Genomic DNA, 18734 nt, shown 5'->3' with positions numbered 1-18734 from the left:
CCGTGCTGCGGTGCTACATGCATCAATTCTTAGAGCCAACCTGTACCCCCCCCCCCCCCCCCCCCCATCCTCCTCGCTCTCCTGTAGTCCCATAGGAATTACTATTAGACTACAAAGATATGACCACCAGAGTGTACACTCAGTATCCACTGGTAAATATATCTGGCATTTTTGTAGTCCTGAAGTGATTACTATGGGACCCAGGAAGATGGCTGCAGAAGTCTTGATTGAAGAGGAGGAAAAGCAGAGGGGGAAGAACAACAGAGACATGGGTCTGGACTGGATAAGTACTGGGTAGCCACTTATGCCAGCAGTAGCCACAACTATGCCATCAGCAGCCACCACTATGTCAGCAACAGCAGCCACTCATTAGTAACTGCCACTGAAGGGGACATGGTGACAGCACACATTGTATATGGCTTATTTCCTGAGGAAATGTTGAATTTGACAAAATATAATAGACATACTGTACCTCTTGCGGCAATCAGAAAAAAATTTGTTTAATTTTGCAAGTTCGGCCCCTAGCTATATCAAGAATGGTTATATAGCTCTTGGTCCAAAATGTTTGGACACCCCTGGTGTAGAAGAAAAGGAGATATTTGGTATGTAAGGATACACTCTTCATGTAAACGTGCTCCTTAGTATTGGTGACTTTGATACTTAAATATATTTGCTTTATCTGCAGTGGTCTGTACAGGCATAAGCCAAAAAATGGTAAAGTTCTGTAATGGCTCATACACGCGGGGCACAATTGTCGCCGCAAACGTGGCACGCGCATGTTGCGGCAACAGGTCCCCCCGTGTGTATGAGGCGCGTGCCCCGGACTGTCGCTGGAGAAAGCAGTCGCTGTGCGATTGAACTTTTGTCAGTGTAGTGCCACAGAAGTGGCCTGCCTAGGAGTTCGGCATGGACTTAAATGACAACTAAAGCGGGGTAAAAAAGTTGAATTTTACTTACCTAGGGCTTCTTACCTAGGGCTTCTTCCAGTTCCCTGTAGTATCTGAGGTCCCTCAGAGGTCTCCAGGCTGTCTCTGCAACTGTCGCTAGTCCGCCACGCGTACCGTGCGTGTGTTTGTGCGGACTAGCGACAGCTACCCACAGCCAGGAGGGAGCTTCCTGGCTGTGGGACGCAACTAACAGCGACAGCTTCCGCCGCATCTCTGTCCCTCTGTGCGCCGTGTGTACGGCTGCTGCACAGAGGGACCTGGCGACAAACTGTAGCTGCTTTTTTTTTTTTTTTTGTCGCTTGTCTGCAGTTGCAAGCAGACATTTGTGCCTCATGTGTACCCAGCATTAGAAGTATCCTTGTAAAAGTGCTTTTTTGGCTCATCGCTTTACGCCCAGCTCTGCTCATGCCAAAATATGACCACCCTAATTACATCAAAGAATGAAAGTTTAGACCCCGAGCTCGGAAAACATCTAAGTTCCATACTCTTCTCCCCAAAATAGAAAGTGAAGTTGTTCCTTTATAGAGCATGCTATTCTCAAAGCTTGCTTGTTTGTAAACTTTCAATATAACCAGGCTGACGCAAAGGAAGGAAGGCCTAAGTGTAGGGCAATGTTTACAAAGATTACCTTGACATCAATAAGCTGTGTGAGCTGTCAAATGGCATGTAGCACACAGAGATACATTAATCTGACATAGCTTGTATTGTAAGTGGTTAGAATAAATAAAGGGATCAAGCAGATGAAGAGGGATTAACTGTGTAGATTGAGCAAATTTAAGTCACTGCAGCAGTGATTTTACAAAGGATTAGCTTGCTTTTACAAATATTGATTACTGATTTGCTACTCTGAAAGAAGATGAAACAGCTCCCACTTGCAGGACTGGGTGCTGGCTGAAGTTTTCATCATTCACACCAATGTTCCTGTCATGAGTATTATTGAAATAGACAGATATATTATATGATAAATGACTCCGTTAGGGCAAAGCGTACATTTCTACATTTTTGAGCTGTAATGTTACACATGATTTCTTAAGTTTGAAAGGGGAGAATGTAGCAATTTTCAGCAAAGGGGAAAAAAATCTACCTAACAGATTCATGTACAGATGTTCAGCCTGAGGAGAAAAAATAAAGTAAAATTGCTGTTTGTGTGTAAAAAATCTCGAATTAAATGTGATTTCATTCTCTATGCCAGTCTTGAGAATTTCGGCTAAAATCTGATTGGTTGTAATGAAGGATTGCTGCCACTTTTAAAGTACACCTGACGTTAGAAGAATAGGTGGCTGCCATATTGATTTCCTTTAAAACAATACCGGTTGCCTGGCAGCCCTGCAGGTTTATTTGGCTGCAGTACTGTCTGAATCACACCAGAAGCAAGTATGCAGCTAATTTTGTCAGATCTGGCAATAATGCCAGAAACCCCTGATCTGCTGCATGCTTGTTTGGGGTCTATGGCTAAATGTATTAGAGACCGAGGATCAGCAGTACAGCCAAACAATCTGCATTGTTTAACCTTCCTGGCAAAAACCACGACCTACACTCGGGGTAGCCGCCGCAGAGGATTATATGGCCCCAGGAGAAATTTTTTGAATAAAACTTGTAAAACTTGTAGCTAGCACTAGGCTAGCTACCTGTGTCCCCCAAGTCCCTCTGCTCTGCTCCAATCCCCCCCCGATCGCCGCCATTATACGTACCACCCCCCAGATCCCGCGATAGCGCAGCCTCACCAATCACCTCCAGACTTCACTATGGGAAGGATCGGGACTGGGCATGACGTCGATGACGTTAGACGTCATGTCCGATCGTCGCCATGGCGACAACTGAAGCTGATTGGGGAGGCTGCGGCTCTTGCGGGACCGCGGCTGGATAAATATAAGCGCCGGCGATTAGGGGTATCAGAGAGGTGCGGAGGGACTTGGGGGACACAGGTAGCTAGCCTAGTGCTAGCTACAAGGTTTACAACAAGTTTTATTCAAAAAATGAATCCCTCTCACTTCATTTGTTCTTTATTAGGCAGACATTGATATCTATTGGTTATGGAACCCTGCAGTGGGCGGTCAGTATGGCATATTTTGTTTGTCATCAGGGGGAGAGCAGCCCCTGTGATCACAGGGGGGGCAGAGCTGTGGGGGTTCCCAACTACTAATCTACCCTCCATCTGGTACTGGGGTCCATCCTCTAGATCAGCTGATTTTATTGCTACACTTGCTTTGTGTGTGAAGATAACGACAGCTACATTTTTTTTTATAACCCTTGAAAGTTGGGCCCTAGACTGTGATGGTCACCACTTAGGCAAGGGGTGTGAATTGGGGGGGGGGGGGGGGGGGCTGACAAAGTTTTGCTAGGGGACTTCGTGATTTGAAGTTATGACCATTTTTCATTAAAACAATCATAGCAAGTTGTGTGGCATACATCAAGGATACAACTGCAATGCACTGTAAAGAGATCATTTCAGTTACAGTATCTGTTTGCCTGCCACCGGGCTTTTGACACTTTGGGCCCTATACAATTCACTTTTTCTCTAGTTTTCTCCTACGTGATATTTTCACATTATAAATAAAATGCCTTTTAAGCTACAAGCAAGCAAGAAGAAGAATTTTGACACTACCTTTTCATCTACTTTTTGGTACTTTTTCAATTACAGAGTGCAAAAGTAATTTTAAACAGAAGATGAAAAATTATCTGCTAGGAGAAAACTTGTAATTGGGCACTTTGAGTCCCATGAGAAGGAAACCACTACAGGCTCATTTTTTATATTGGATGTGTTATGTAGACAACCACAACCTCCTAATGGAGGCAGCAGGTTAGCTCCTCCTAGTAGATGCAAGACACTTGGAAATGTTTTCATCATTGCCCAATGCCCACATTTCTACCAACATTACGCTGAAATCTTCAGTTTAATGCATAACCTCCATCAAGGACTGCAGTCATAGGGGCGTGGCTTTATTTTGTGTTTTGTTTTTGCAGACTTAATGACGGAAAATACCATTGGCTCACTAAACTCTTGTAAATAAGTGCTTGTATTATTACCATGCCAAGCTGAGATGGATTTCTATGAGTTAACTACGGCTCACTCTAATTATGTGGAAATAAAGCAAAAGGCAAATGTCTTACCTGTCTTGCTTGAAGTCATGCCATTTTATAGTTCTCCAGGGTGAGTTTGGCGAAACTTTGGGTTTGTTGTTTATGTAGGGGAGTGTATTTTGTATATATCAGTGCAGTGAGAGTAGTGAATTTATCCCTTGTAATGTTAGTTGAGGATATTATTATTCATTAGTATCATCTTCCACTGTTTTGTCACCAAACTAGTATTTGTTAGCAGCGCTACTACGTTTTTTCTCATCTTTCATCAAAAGTTATGTTTTATTTTTATTTTTCCTCCTTCAAGGCTAATCTGTGTTCAAACTTTGGCTTTGCCTACTGACGTGTTAGACAGCCTGGGATAGTCTGTTCAGCGTGCCTGTATTGGACTTTTGCTTGGATTAGTGAAATAAAAATAGTGGCAATGAAAAGCTTAAACAAAAAACTAAATAATAATAATTTAAGACTTAAATTGAACCTCTAGAATAAAAATCTCCTCAGCAGAACTGAAAAGGCTTGGTGTTTCTTTAGCAGTTTCACAGCATCAGAACTTTGTTTTTCTTACCCATGCCTCATTTTTAGCTGCACAGAAGCTAAGCTCCGCCCCATCAAAGAAATCTGCCTGTGCATTTCCCCCCTGATGCTGTGCAAAGCATGATGGGATTGCTGATGTTGTTGTTCTCCTTCTGCTGTTTTGGCGCAAATTTGTTTTTTTTTTATTTTGAATTTGAGATTTGAAGCCTAGAGCACACAGCTGGGAGGGGTGATCAGGACACAGCACAGTTGGAACTGTGTCTCATGCTCCCTGTCACCTCCTTTCAACCAAAAAGATGGCTGCCCCCATGAAATCACAGACATTTGCCTGTTCTTTTAAAACAGGGTGGGTAAGAGATTATGTTACCTATCTATTTTAATTAACATAACCAATGTGACTTAATGACAGTATGTTTGTTTAGGCTGAAGTTCCTCTTTAAGGTAAACCTATACTATCTTAGGAAAAGTTTAAAATCAAACTTGCGGAAAAGACCAAATTAAATGCATCCCCGAACTGACAGGTGACATATAGTACTTGTCCCACTATGAACTTGTCTGAGATCCCTTTTTATTTATTTTCTTTCATTCAAGAGTTAATAAACCTGTACTTTTATTTATGCAAATAAGGCAGTCAAATGCAGCCCTGGCTATCCTGAAAATTAGACAAAAAACAAACACGTCTAATTATCTGAGAGTTCACAAGGCTATTACCGATATTTCTTTTCTTCTTCAGTTGAACTAATCAAATTTTAGGTCATGCTGCAGGGGCGTTGCTAGGATCCTATGAGATCCAGGGCACTCCAGTCAAAAAATAGGTGTGGCCATGCACCAGAATGTGGGTGTGGTCATGGTTGGGGCCAAATTTACTTGAACTTAACAGTGGTGTAAGTAGGCCTGCCCAGCAAAATGTTGGATGAAGCCCCCCTCTCCATTAATACAGAAAAAATATTATGCAGCATATCACATAAATAAGCAGTGTCACTTAAACATATGGGACATTCTGGGTGCTATGTGGTGCCATGCTGGGTGCTGTGGTACCTCGGTGGAGTATGTTGGGTGTTGTGACATGCTGGAAGCTGTGATGCCTGGAGCCTACATAGGTAGCATGCATAGTTGTGTGTGTCCTCACTGTTCCTCCCCCATGACCACCTTATTGTGTAGCTGGTAATTCCCCCCCTGGCATCTGAGAATCAAACGCTAGGAACTTTAGCACCTGATTTAATCTCAGACACTAAGGGGAGAAGCCCGGAAGAGAAGATGTCTGCAGAACCTAGAGACCAAGCGAGCAGAGGTGAGTACTGCGCCCGCTGCCTGGGGGACATCCGGGGCACCTCAGAATAGGGGCATGTGCCACTGATCTTTGGGGCTAGCAACGCCCCTGTCATGCTGACATGGCTGATGTTTAGAATTCAGTCTTAGAAATTCAGCCCTTAAACTGAAAAAAAAAATCAATATGAGATTCTTGTAAACTATATTATTTTACTATACTTACTATATTTACTATTAGTACTGCACATATAATTAATTATCAGTTCAGGTTTACTTTAAGAAATGTAACATAAATGTAGAGGGAAATAATCCCTGATGTTTGCTGTGACTCCTCTACGATGGGGGCAGCCATATAATGGAAACTCCAAGGCTACCTTTTTCTAACGTTATACACTGTTGCTTGACAGAAGAATATTGTTGGCACACAGTATACTGACATATGACATTCAACTATTCATGCACTTTTTTATTGAAGGTAATAAGTCCACTTTTGCAGACTGGGCCAGAAATGTCATCTTATCAATGGTCCTACTCTATTATCTACAACTGACATTTTACACATTCATGTCCAATCCACAACATATGGTCTAGAAGAGCTTTTATTTCTATTTAGTCTTTTCATGTTTAATATTTCTCAGGTTCTGGCACTGCTTGCTCAGACAAAGTCTACAGTTGTCAACCCAGCTGCCTTCAAGCTTTAATAAACTAGGATTTGTATATGTACACACCTATTCAATAGGCACAAAAGGGCAAATCCATCAAATGTATATAGACCTTTCATCTGAAATTTTGTCGGTTTAGTTTGTTCAGAAAAGCTCAAAAGAGTTATGTGTAAATTTCACAGAATTTTCTTGGAATCTCTGGTGGGTGGGCCATACTATCATAGATGCTGATTGGGTCATAATTGTTTAGGCTTAATTTTGCTGTAATACATTGTTTGTTGCTATGGTAATGATATGTAAACACATGTACAGCTGTCCTCACCAGAGAGGTTTTATTGAGCAGGGGTCATGGCTTATTTTCAGGGCCCGTTCAGACTGCACGCGTTTCCAGCCGCGTTTTGGAAACGCGTGCAGGAGGCCGACACGCACGACATCAGACAGTGCATAGAGTGCACTGTCTGATGTTCACACTGCATGCGTTCCGGACCTGTGCGGTCCGGGAACGCATGCTGCACGCAGATTTTGTAAAAACGCGCGGCTGTCCCATTCACTTTTCAGTGATGGGATCAGCCACGCAATGCATACAAACGCGGATGGCGTGCGTTCGTACGCGTTGCGTTCCGCATGCGTGGCCATCCGCGTTTGTAATGTGAACCGGCCCTCACTCTCTCTCCTGATGTATCCCTCAAAAAGGTTTATTCATATAACATTCAAAAACTGTTAACCTGACTTTGTACAATTTTGCCTGCCAAAAAAGGAATGTGTCTGAAGGCCATTCGCAGTTACAGAGAAATTACTGAAGCTATGTAGAAATCTGTAATTTTTTCACATTCCTTCATCTGTGGCATTGAGACTATAACAGTTCTTGTTGTCCATTTTTGGTATCAAAGAAAAATTTGAGTTGGATCAACAGCTATGAGAATAATGAGGGTTTAACTGAATGCAATAGAATATCCCTCACGCCATCTTTCCCCACCATCCCAGGTCTGGTTCCTTAATGTACCTGAGGCGATATGTGACATGATGAGACAAACGTGTATGTAGAGTGCAAAGCATATTAATAACCAGGCTGTTTAACTTGTTTTATTTTTATTGCCTGAAAGAGTTAATTTCTAAGCATGGAAGTGACAGCTTCTGTCTTGTTTGTAGCTTGTTAGGAATATAGTAATCATCACTAATAAGCAAATTATAGCCATAAAAGTTTTCCTGGCAGAATACAACTCCTGAGGGCAGCAAGAGATAAAATACATGAACTATTGACCCTTTTCTAACTCTGGGACACTTAAAGCGGAATGAAACCCAGCATTTCTTCTTTGCTCTAAAAGATTATTTACAGCATATTATATACTACCACCATTTTTGTTTTACTAGAACAACATTCAATTAGTTAAACACAGAACTTACAAGTTCCCTGCAGAGAAAGCTGGAGCAATCGAACTGGAGATAATGTTATCTTGTGTTTGCTTAATTGTATCAAGTGAGGAATGTGACACATTCTCTGACTGTACAAACTCTCCTGAACACAGACAGCCATTCAGAAAGCATTTCTGCTCAAAATTCAAAATTAACAACATCAATTATGAATAGAATGCAAAGGCAGCGCTCAGAGCAAAAAAACTGTACTTTGGGAACTTGTCATTTCTAAATGAATAACAATACTTAGGCACAAAAGCAAATATGATAACCGTATGGCATATAAAAAGCAGGAAAACATGTATTTATTGAATATTATGTCAGGGTTTTATACTGCTTTAATATGCTGCAACTGATTAGAGACCCTAAAACATTCAACCTACTTTGTGAATATTTAAATACAAAAGAAAACCCTGGGCTACTTAACAAAGTCATTTCTAGGAGTAGGAGGATAAATATAACTGTTTATCTTATCCGTTTATTTTCACCTCAGGCTCACTTTAAAGGTATGTCCACTATGAATATAAGTAGGTATGTTGGTTTCTAGCATATTTTGAACAACTATTGAAAAAGTTATTTGAAAACACGGCCATGAAACCTAGAAATAGAATCTACTAATGTTTTAGGGAAAATGATCTAATCAACATTGCCTGAATAGATCAATACTGTAGATTCCTATATCAATATTCTTTATACAGAGGACCGTTTTTTTTTAAAAAAAATATCTTGTTCTGTATACTTTGAAATGTTTTCTTTTTTAATGTACCCTTGTTGTTCAGGAGTATTTGTGTTTGGGTCCAAATACAATTTACATATTCTAGAAAAAAGCTCAAACAACCCTAATGTTTGCCTTATTTTCCTGCATACCCTGCTCTGCCAATCTGTTTTGCATTATCTGTTGTCCCTCCTCCCCTCTTTATAGAGAAGAACACACTGTTCGGCTGTAGAAGAGTAGCATGTCTGTACAGTGCTTTTTCCCCGCAGTGTCATCCAAACAGTCAATCGAGCAACAACTGTTAAGGTATACATGATCCGAGGCAAATCTACCTAAGGTGAACACAGAGATATGTTCATGCTGGTTCCACATACTTCTTCTGTGCATTGTTCGTTCCTCTCCTTGTTCCCCCGGTCCCCATAGTCACTTCCTGAAAAATTTAAGTTTCGTTCCTTCCTATCACCCTCCCATTCCCTCCTCTCCCCACCCCCAATCACCTTAAAAGGAGGGAATGGGTGGTGATAGGAGGACAGAGGCGTATCTAGAGGGGTGCAGGCAACACTCATGCCATGGACACCACAGAACCATGGGCACCATGCCTGCTCTTGTGTTGCACTGCCATGCCTGCCCACGTGCCTCCCCGTTACTCAGACCTGAAATAAGATTAGTTCTGTTATCTGGGGAACATGGCTACTTAATTTATGTATGTAGATTGCACTTGGCTCAATGTTATAAAAAAAGGACAGAGAGGGTATAAGAAGAGATTTCCAAAAAAGTAACTTCAGCAATATCCCGAGCTAAAAAACACAGGCAACCATAACACATGTATGCGAGAAGGATGCTTTCTTGACGGGGGTGAGGGTGCAATTTCATTATTTGCTATAGGCTCTATATTACCCAGATACGCCCCTGTAGGAGGGAACTTTGCAGCAAGTCTGCCTCTTCCTGTCTGAAAATGTGACTTTAGCTGAGAGTCAGATTTTTCAGATTACGTGGACCGGGGATAACGAGAAGAGGAATGGACAATGCATCGGTATGGGGAACCAGCATGAACATACCTCTGTGCTTAGCTTAGGATGCTTTGCCTCGGCTCAGTTATGCTTTAAAGTCAACACTGATTGAGTGTCTGCATGCAGCTTTACTGTCCTCTCAGTCAAAGGTTTGATTGTTTTCCTATAAGTAGATGGCAATGATATTTAATTTGCTATAGAGATTTTACACTATGAAAATTATTATTCAAGCCCGCCTCATGCTGTGATTTGCTGGCTATGGGTCTCTCTTAAAGTGAACCCAGCACCATTTTTAGCAACCAGGGCATTTCAGTAGCACAACAACAATGTGGCTAATTATTAAAAAAAACCTTAAATTTTATCTATTCTTTTTTTAATTTGAAAAAGTAGCTGAACATTTTATTACCCTACTTCCAAGGCCTGCCTGACTGGAAAAATTTCAGGCAGATAAGAACTGATGTCATTATTTTATTGTATGCATTAGCAAAAAGCAAACAAAAGCTTTCATCAGCCAGGAGGAAGGGGAGGGGGGAGATAAGACACTGTGCTTTAAGGTACGTACACACGCACTACAGAAGCCAACGACGGGTCTGTCAGACTCTCCCGCTGGGCAGACTTTCAGCAGACAGTAGTGCGTGTGTACGTACTGTCGGCGGGTTCAGGATCAGCCTTATCAGTCCGCTGACAGTGCGTACACACGCACTACTGTCTACTGAAAGTCCGCCCAGCGGGAGGGTCTGACGGACCCGTCGTTGGCTTCTGTAGTTTGTGTGTACGCACCTTTAAAGAGTTTAAAGAAGTCACAGATGGTATCTTCACACCTGTCCCCAGATAAATAAATGCAGCTAGAATGGGAGGGGAAAACATAGAAGCTTCTATGGCTATTAGAAAACAGGCAAAACTGCAGAAAAAAAGTGGCGCTTGGTTCCCTTTAAGCCACACACATCCTTGTTACTGCACATGAAACCAAGCTTTATTGTATAAGGTTCAGTAATCATGCCAGTTGTGGCATTGCAGACAGAAACAAATTTATATTTGTCCTTGACATCTACTTTAATGTAGAATATACTTAGTCACATCTATGCTGTTGTGGTACATTAAAATACAATCATCTTTACCCACGTCTCACAAATTATACTATGTATGATGTTTAATTTTGTATTTGTGCTTACTGTGTACTCAACTTGTAATTTATGGACATTAATCCATGTTATGACAGCGTGATCCCTATAGACAGTACTGTGCACATGGGCCTTACACAAACTTATGGAGTTATATTAAGGAACATCTGTACTATTTAATGCTCTGTCAAGCCATGACATTTTTTTTTCTACTCTGGCAGATTTCCCCCTTTCCGATGCACAGAGTGGTGGGACTGGATGCATTTAAAGCCCCTCTGCCTTTGTTTATGTATATGTTTGTCTAGAGGATGGACTGCAATTACTGCAATAAACGTGATATTTAGCAGGGAGGAAAAGATCGATTTATGAAAATGTCATGCAATGTGTAGACACATGACATTTGGATTTAATGCGCATGTTTTGGACATTTTTGACACATAATGCTCTGCTGAATTAATAAAACTTTTATGTGCAGGCACTAACAAAGTTACCTTATTTACTGAGGAAGAAATGACTGTATGATCAATCCTAAAAGCCTGAATAGAAGCCAATTCATCATGGATGGAATCAGTGTGACCTGGGGAAGAGATGGACACAGACTGCAAACTAGTCCATCATTCTTTCCCCTGCATATGAGTCTGCTGCTTTGCCATGGAGGTTTCCAACCACACTTTCACATAATTAGGAAGATCTTCCTCTGTTACATGCTATGCTTCCTCTTTGTAGGTTCAGGCTATGTAGGTCACTGACTCACAGTTCCTTGACTAATCTGCTTATACAGAGTGAGAGAGAATCAGTCATAGAAGAATGAAGCATATATTTAATAAAGGCACCCATTAAAACATGGCGCAAGCAATAGCCAATATAATATCTGTAAAATTACCAATATTATACTACTTAATTCATATTCTAAAATATTGGTAAAGTTTGCAGATATTTTACTATGACCTAACTGAACCCTACTCTCATACAGATACCTTACCCTGAGACCTCTTTGATGGTGCTTACCCTAAGACCCCACTAGTGGTGCCTAACACTAAAATCCCAGTGATGGTGCCTAACCCTAAGCTCCCACCTGGTGGTACCCAACCATAACCTCCCCAATGCCTAAAGGTGGCCATAGACCTCATGATTATGGGCAGATTCAGCAAAGAGACAAATTTATCTCTAATCAAATCTGATTAGAGATAAATTTATCTCTTGCTTGAAGCTGCCCATAAACTACAGGCCGATTTCCGTCCCCACCCCCCTATCAAAAAGCAGTTGTGGTGGCCATATTGGATTAATTCTCTGCTGGCTGCTGACTGTTAGTGAGAGCAGGGTCAGACTTGCTGCAGATAGGTAGGGAAAGTATTAGGTAGGCCTGTTCTTGTTCCTTACTTGCTGTGAAAGCGCTCCAAACAGCCCTTTTGAAGGCTAGCACATGGGTCTCCTGTGTTTTTATTGTGTGTGACACTCCACAACCCACTGACACCCAGAGCAGTGTGCACACTAATGCTGTTGCCTCATTAAGTTGCAGCACAGAACCACTCCAATGCATTATTATTTCACTGTATTCTGATAGTACTATTGCATTTCTCTGTGTGTGACACTCGACAGCCCACTGACACCCAGAGCTGTGCATAATGTGATTTCTGCCCATTAGGGTTTAAAACCCGACTTTACGTTAACTCCGTAATTTTTGGTTAGACTTTTAGCATGGATCCCCCTCCGGCATGCCCCTATCCAGATGTTAGACCCCTTGAAACAACTTTTTCATCACTTTTGTGACCAGAAACAGTCTCTGTATGTTTTAAAATGTGCTTGCCCATTGAAGTCTATGGCAGTTCGCCAAATTCGCCTGTTCGCGCACATTTTGCGGAAGTTCGTGAACAGAAAATTCTATGTTCGCGACATCTTTATCGATAAATAACGGCCCCTAGGCCATGTTCATTGTGGGGCCATTTTTTAGTGGAAGCTCTCCCTGCACCATTTTTACCTGTTTTTGCACAGACTGGACTGCACATGCCCCAAGCTCCGACTGGTCCCAATTGCAGCTACGAATGGAGCTACAGCTGCAAGATGGAGGGGAGGCGGGACGCAATAAAGAGTGTACCTGAAGAGATTATAGATCACCTAGGTAAGTATATATTTTAACTGTTTTCCCCTCATATACACTTTAACAAACAATAAATCAATGTAACCACAGTAGCTCACCCTACATAAGTATCTAGCAAGGACATATAAAGCCAAAAAGCAGTTTCAAAATATTTTGGAATTACTTGGGTTTTGAAGAGTCTCTGAAACAAAATTTTCAGCCTTATTTCTTCGATCCTGTAAGTTTCTATACCTGTTCTAATCAGGTCTGGGTTACTGCAGCCTTTTCTAGTTGCACTGTCTCTGTAATGTATCTAATCTTCTTTTCTTTGTCAAGCTTTGTCGACCCAGGGAGGAATGTGCTGCCTCTGCTGTGATAGGGAGAAGTTATGCATGCCCCCTCCACGCCCCCCTATGCTCTCCTGTGTGCTGTGTGTATGAGTCACAGGCAAGGTCTCTGCTCACAGCCAGCCTGTCTGTGAGGCTCACGGAGCTGTGACCTTGTGAACAGCCGTAAGTGCAGAAAGATGAGTTCAAAGCCCAGACAAGCAGCTAAGGCAACAAGTGGAGTAACATTCCAGCAATCAAGTCAGGCTGGAGAGGAGCCACTGCAAACGGGCACCTGCTCTGATGATGTATATCCTGTTTGGCAGCCATCTTCGTTGTTTACAAAAACAATGAATAAAACAGTGATTTTATCACCAAGATAGCAGCGGGGAGCGGCAAAAAATGTCACAGAGGGGGCTAGGAGAAGACAACAAACAGGCTGGTACAATTATTTAAGTAAGATTTTCACAGTACAGATTCTCTTTAAGGAAATGGCATGGTCACGAAGTCCAGCAGTTCCAGAAATTATTCATTATAGACAGAGAAAAAAAAGTATTAGTTAATTAGATTCACTTACGTACAAAAAACCTAAGACATTTAGAAAAACATCCACATTCATTTGAATATAAAGTAAACGTATTGGGGAGTTTTGACAACATGATTGGAGTGTGTGCACTGTCTTGCAAGCAATGTGAAGTAACTTTTCAGCAGGCTAGGATACGTCAAAGCAAAACAAAGCGGAAAAAAATCCAGACAGTTGTCACCAAAAGGGCATCTTTGCTGTTAACAGAGACAATGATACTGTATTGTTATCTGTTAACATTAAAGATATGTTTGTGCAGTGTTAAAAGCAGGAAATGTCACAGTACGTCCGCTCCCACTTGACGGAAACCCAGTCAGCGCAATATTCAAAATATCTGATAGACCCTTTGGAGCAGAGTGCATTTTCTCGTTCTTGGCACAGGTTATTAAGAAAGATTAATCTCCCCGATGCTCATTTTGCAGCTACTGTCTTGCCGAGTTAAAAAATGGCTCCCGAATTACGATGTTTTCATTGTATTTCTTATTTTACTGCTACAGCTTCTCGTAATAAGGCTAATTTAGATGATGTGTCCTGAAGACCTTGCTGAACCGCCCGTCTATTTTTTTCTTCCTAGCTGTCATTTTGTGATAACTTTTTTGTAAAACATTTCCACAAAGTGAAGAACTATTTGTTATATTGTGATTAAAGTGCTAAGCATATTGATGAAGTACCAACATTTTTTTCACTTAAGAAGTCATACATGACTGTCATATTTGTCGTGAATCTATTTTCTACCATGTGCAGGAGTTTAATGGAGCTTGGGTTTAGCTAGCAATTAAGATAAGTCCACAAAGGGGAAAAACCTATTGAGATAGAATATGGGAGAGGTGTGGCCCGATTGAATACAGATGTATTTAATGTAAAAGTACAAAACTTTATTTACCACTTGCAGAAAAATATATATTTACTGTATATAAAAACACATCCGCAAACTGTCCCATCTCCTACCGCCCCCAACCTTGGAACCACCTTAATCAATACCCACAAATACTTCCAATGGAGCTGTAACTCATGTGCACATGAATCTAATACTGAGGCTGCGCAGCCCTTAAAAAAATCAATAATAGTCCAATCTGACACATGCATGGTAGAAAAAAGTGATCCAAAATTGCACTCATACTCCCACAAAGGGTGCACGTGAATTTTGGGCGGCATGGAAAATCGTATGCAGGTGCAGTGGCGATAGTAGAATATTGGTAAATTTACCGATACTCTACTATTTAAAGTGTTAATTTTCGTTAGTAAATTATTGGTAATTGTTACCGATAGTTTACAATAGCTACACCTTACCCTACTCTCACACAGAATCCTGTACTGTACTACTGATGCCTAACCCTAACCCCCTATGGCAGTGCCTAACCCTAAGATCCCCCCGGTGGTGCCTAAGCCTAAGACCCCTCCTGGTGGTGCCTAAACCTAAGCCCCCCCCCTGGTGGTGCCTAACCATAAGACCCTCTGGGTGGGGCCTAACCCTAACCAGCCCCCTGCACAAACCCCCTTCCTGACGCCTCTCCTGCACAAAAGCGAAAAATCTATAATTACCGTGTGCCGTCTGACATTTAAATTTCCACTTTGCCGATGACTTAAAACCAGAGAACAAATGCACAAAAAACTATAATTATTGGGGCGTAAACTGATGCCCTAATTTCCTTTTTGGTGCTGGCTTGCCGATATTTTAAACTAAAGTCTATGGCAACGCCCAATTTGTCCAGAAGCAGCATGTGCCTGATTTGCCTGATACCCACAAAGCGCCCTTCCACACTGAAAATTGTGATCGCAATTGTGGTGAGCTGGGATCACGATTTTTACTTGTTTTAAATGAGTGTTTTGACACAATCATAGATGTGATCAGGGGCCTGGTTGCGATTCCTAATGAGAAACATTTTTAAATGGGATTTTTGTGTGCTCCCGTTTATTTAGCCTAATTCCAAATGCAGGAAAAATGCAGTAAGCACTACATTAGTGACTGGATTAATTTCTCCCAAACGGTGTGCTCGTGGTTGGGCAGACAGGATGCTGAACTACTCGGCAAGCACACCATACAAACTCCCCTCTGAAAGGGGCCTTAAGGTGCCCATAGACCTAAAGATTATGGGCAGATTCGACAAAGAGACAATTTTTATCTCTAATCGAATCTGATAGAAATAAAACAAACGTTTTGGCATAGTGTTCTGTGGACTGATGAAACAAAATTAGAACTGTTTTGGCCCATGGATCAACGCTATGTTTGGAGGAGGAAGAACAAGGCCTATGAAGAAAAGAACACCTTGCCTACTGTGAAGCATGGCGGGGGGTCAATCATGCTTTGGGGATGTTTGGCTTCTGCAGGTACAGGAAAGCTTCAGCGTGTACAAGGTACCATGAATTCTCTTCAGTACCAGGAGATATTGGATGAAAATGTGATGCAGTCCGTCACAAACCTGAGGCTTGGGAGGCGTTGGACCTTTCAAAAGGACAATGATCCCAAGCATACCTTCAAGTCCACTAGAGCACGGTTGCAGATTAAAGGCTGGAACATTTTGGAGTGGCCATCACACTCACCAGACTTAAATCCGATTGATAACCTCTGGTGGGACTTAAAGAAAGCAGTTGCAGCGCGCAAGCCTAAGAATGTGACTGAACTGGAGGCTTTTGTCCATGAAGAATGGGCTAAGATACCCGTAGATCATTGCAAGACACTGTTGTCAAGCTATGCTTTAGGTTTAAAAGCTGTTATAACTGGAAAAGTATGGTGTACTAAGTACTAAGAATGAATGTCACTTGCGTGTTGAATAAAACTGATAATGATATGAGCACAGAAAATACATTTGTGGTTATTTCATTATAAATGTTATGTTATATTTGTCTGACTTACAAGTGCCTCTTTGATTTAATTGTAAACAAGATGACTGAGATGATCAAAATCAATGTCAAACTGGCCAAAACGCTCAATTTCAGTGGGGGTTGAATAATTTTGAGCACAACTGTACCTTCCATTGATGCATCACAGCTCTCAGTATGCCGCCATTGAGGCACCACAGCTTCCAGCATGCCACCATAGAGGCTCCACAGCTCTGACTCTGCCTGGGAGACATCTGGAGCACCCCAGATTAGATCCATGGCACGTGCCACTGAGCTTTGGGGCTAGCGACGCTCCTGTTTCCTACATTGCTAACTTTCTATTTTGCAATAGCCTGCACATCACTGGTAGCCACTGATATTAACATATTTTTTTTCTTAATTTTCTAGGAAATCAGGCAGTTGCTGCTCAGGACCTTTTGTCTACAAAAGCGGGATATTTGGAAAAACGCAGGAAAGGTTTGTAAATTTCCTAATAGTGTCTTTTTTCTTTAATAATTTGTATTAAAAAAGATTTTTACAGTCTTGAGGAAAAATCATTCATTCGCAAATGTCAAGACCCTTGTAGCTATTTGATCCTCCTTCCCAACATGTAACCAATCAGCTGAATGGGAGGGGCGAGGCTCTGTTCCGTAGTATGCAGCCCAACAACCAAGGGAAATTGTGGAACACACTGAGGAAAAGCTTTCTGCTAGTTTCTCAGGACATTCCACATTGACACAGGTCATATGTTGACACTTTTTATTCACTTATAAAACTGCATTAATTAACCCACTGATTTACTTTGTGTACCATGTTACTTAAAGGACCTAAAATAAACTTTGCTAAAATAATTGAAATGTTTAAAACGGAGCTGGTGACTGTTTTAAATATTCATCAGAACATAAACAGTCCTCTGGAGCAAAGCATTATCATTATTTAAAATGTATATACATACATATATACTTCCGTAGTGCTGTACAGAGTACATAGTCTTGTCACTAACTGTCCTTTAGAGGAGCTCATAATCTAATCCCTACCATAGTCATATGTCAATTGTAGTCCAGGGCCAATTTAGGGGAAAGCCAAGTAACTTATCTGTATGTTTTTAAGGTGTGGGAGGAAACCAGGGTGCTCAGAGGAAACCCACGCATACATGAGGAGAAAATACAAACTCCTTGCAGATAGTGCTCTGGCTGGGGACTTCATTTGTATTGATTTGTATTGAATTGTACTGCAGATGTTTCCCAGCATACTCCATACACATCTGGTGGTTTTGCACATGCACTGCGGTTTCAAAGACTCAACATTATGCCTTCTTTCGTTGGGTAGTAGCAGTAGGGTATTGTACCGTGTTAGCCATCAGTAAAAGCAAGAAGTTTTAAATCACGATGATACCATTTATTGGCTAACTAAAAAGAATAAGAATAAGCAAGTTTTCGGCTTTGCAGCCTTCGTCTGGCCTTTCGTTGGGGGAGGACAAGAAATTTACGGATGACTTTGTTATAAACAACAACAACAACAACAACAACAAATAACATTTGTAAAGCGCTTTTCTCCCGTGGGACTCAAAGCGCATAAGCATGGCTCCGACCATCGTGGTACAGGGGAAGAATTTTATAAATCTGGAAATGCCAGGCTAAACAGGTGGCTTTTCAGTCTGGATTTGAATAGCTCCAGGGATGGTGCTGTCTTTACTGGGTGTGGTAGGGAGTTCCAAGGAGTAGGGGCAGCATGACAGAAGGCTCTGTCTCCAGATTTTTTGAGGTGCACTCTGGGAGTGACCAAGTTTATAGAACTTGCTGATCTGAGGTTGTGAGAGGTGTGGTGCAGCTTCAGCAAGTCCTTCATGTATCCAGGGCCCAGATTGTGCAGGGATTTGAATGTCAGCAGTCCAATCTTGAAGAGTATTCTCCATTCTACTGGTAGCCAGTGCAGTGAGCGAAGGATCGGTGTAATGTGACAGTGGCGAGGCTGGTTTGTTAGCAATCTGGCAGCAGCATTCTGCACTAATTGCAGGCGACGCAGGTCTTTTTTGGGGAGGCCAGCATAAAGGGCATTGCAGTAGTCCAGCCGTGATGTGATGAAGGCGTGGACTAGGGTTTGAAGATCCTCTGGGGGAATCAGATGTTTAATCTTTGCAATGTTCTTCAGATGAAAGAAGGAAGATTTAACTACAGAT

At 41.7% G+C, this 18734-nt stretch overlaps 1 protein-coding gene and 1 long non-coding RNA gene across 2 annotated transcripts in view; one reads left to right on the top strand and one right to left on the bottom strand.

Annotated features, from left to right (window-relative positions):
• SKAP2 (src kinase associated phosphoprotein 2) overlaps window positions 1-18734 on the top strand; it is a 365363-nt gene that overhangs the window by 192816 nt on the left and 153813 nt on the right. The window contains exon 5 of the mRNA XM_068236049.1: window positions 16964-17032. Within this exon, the coding sequence (XP_068092150.1) occupies window positions 16964-17032 (69 nt within the window). The remainder of the gene's footprint in view (window positions 1-16963; window positions 17033-18734) is intronic.
• Window positions 1-18734, bottom strand: part of LOC137518342 (uncharacterized) — a 51769-nt gene that overhangs the window by 16982 nt on the left and 16053 nt on the right. The window lies entirely within an intron of this gene.

Source organism: Hyperolius riggenbachi, chromosome 5 (genome assembly GCF_040937935.1).
Source record: "Hyperolius riggenbachi isolate aHypRig1 chromosome 5, aHypRig1.pri, whole genome shotgun sequence".
In the NCBI taxonomy this organism is placed as follows: domain Eukaryota; kingdom Metazoa; phylum Chordata; class Amphibia; order Anura; family Hyperoliidae; genus Hyperolius; species Hyperolius riggenbachi.
The sequence above is the reverse complement of the archived record's forward strand: the minus strand, read 5'-3'. Positions and strand labels throughout refer to the sequence as shown.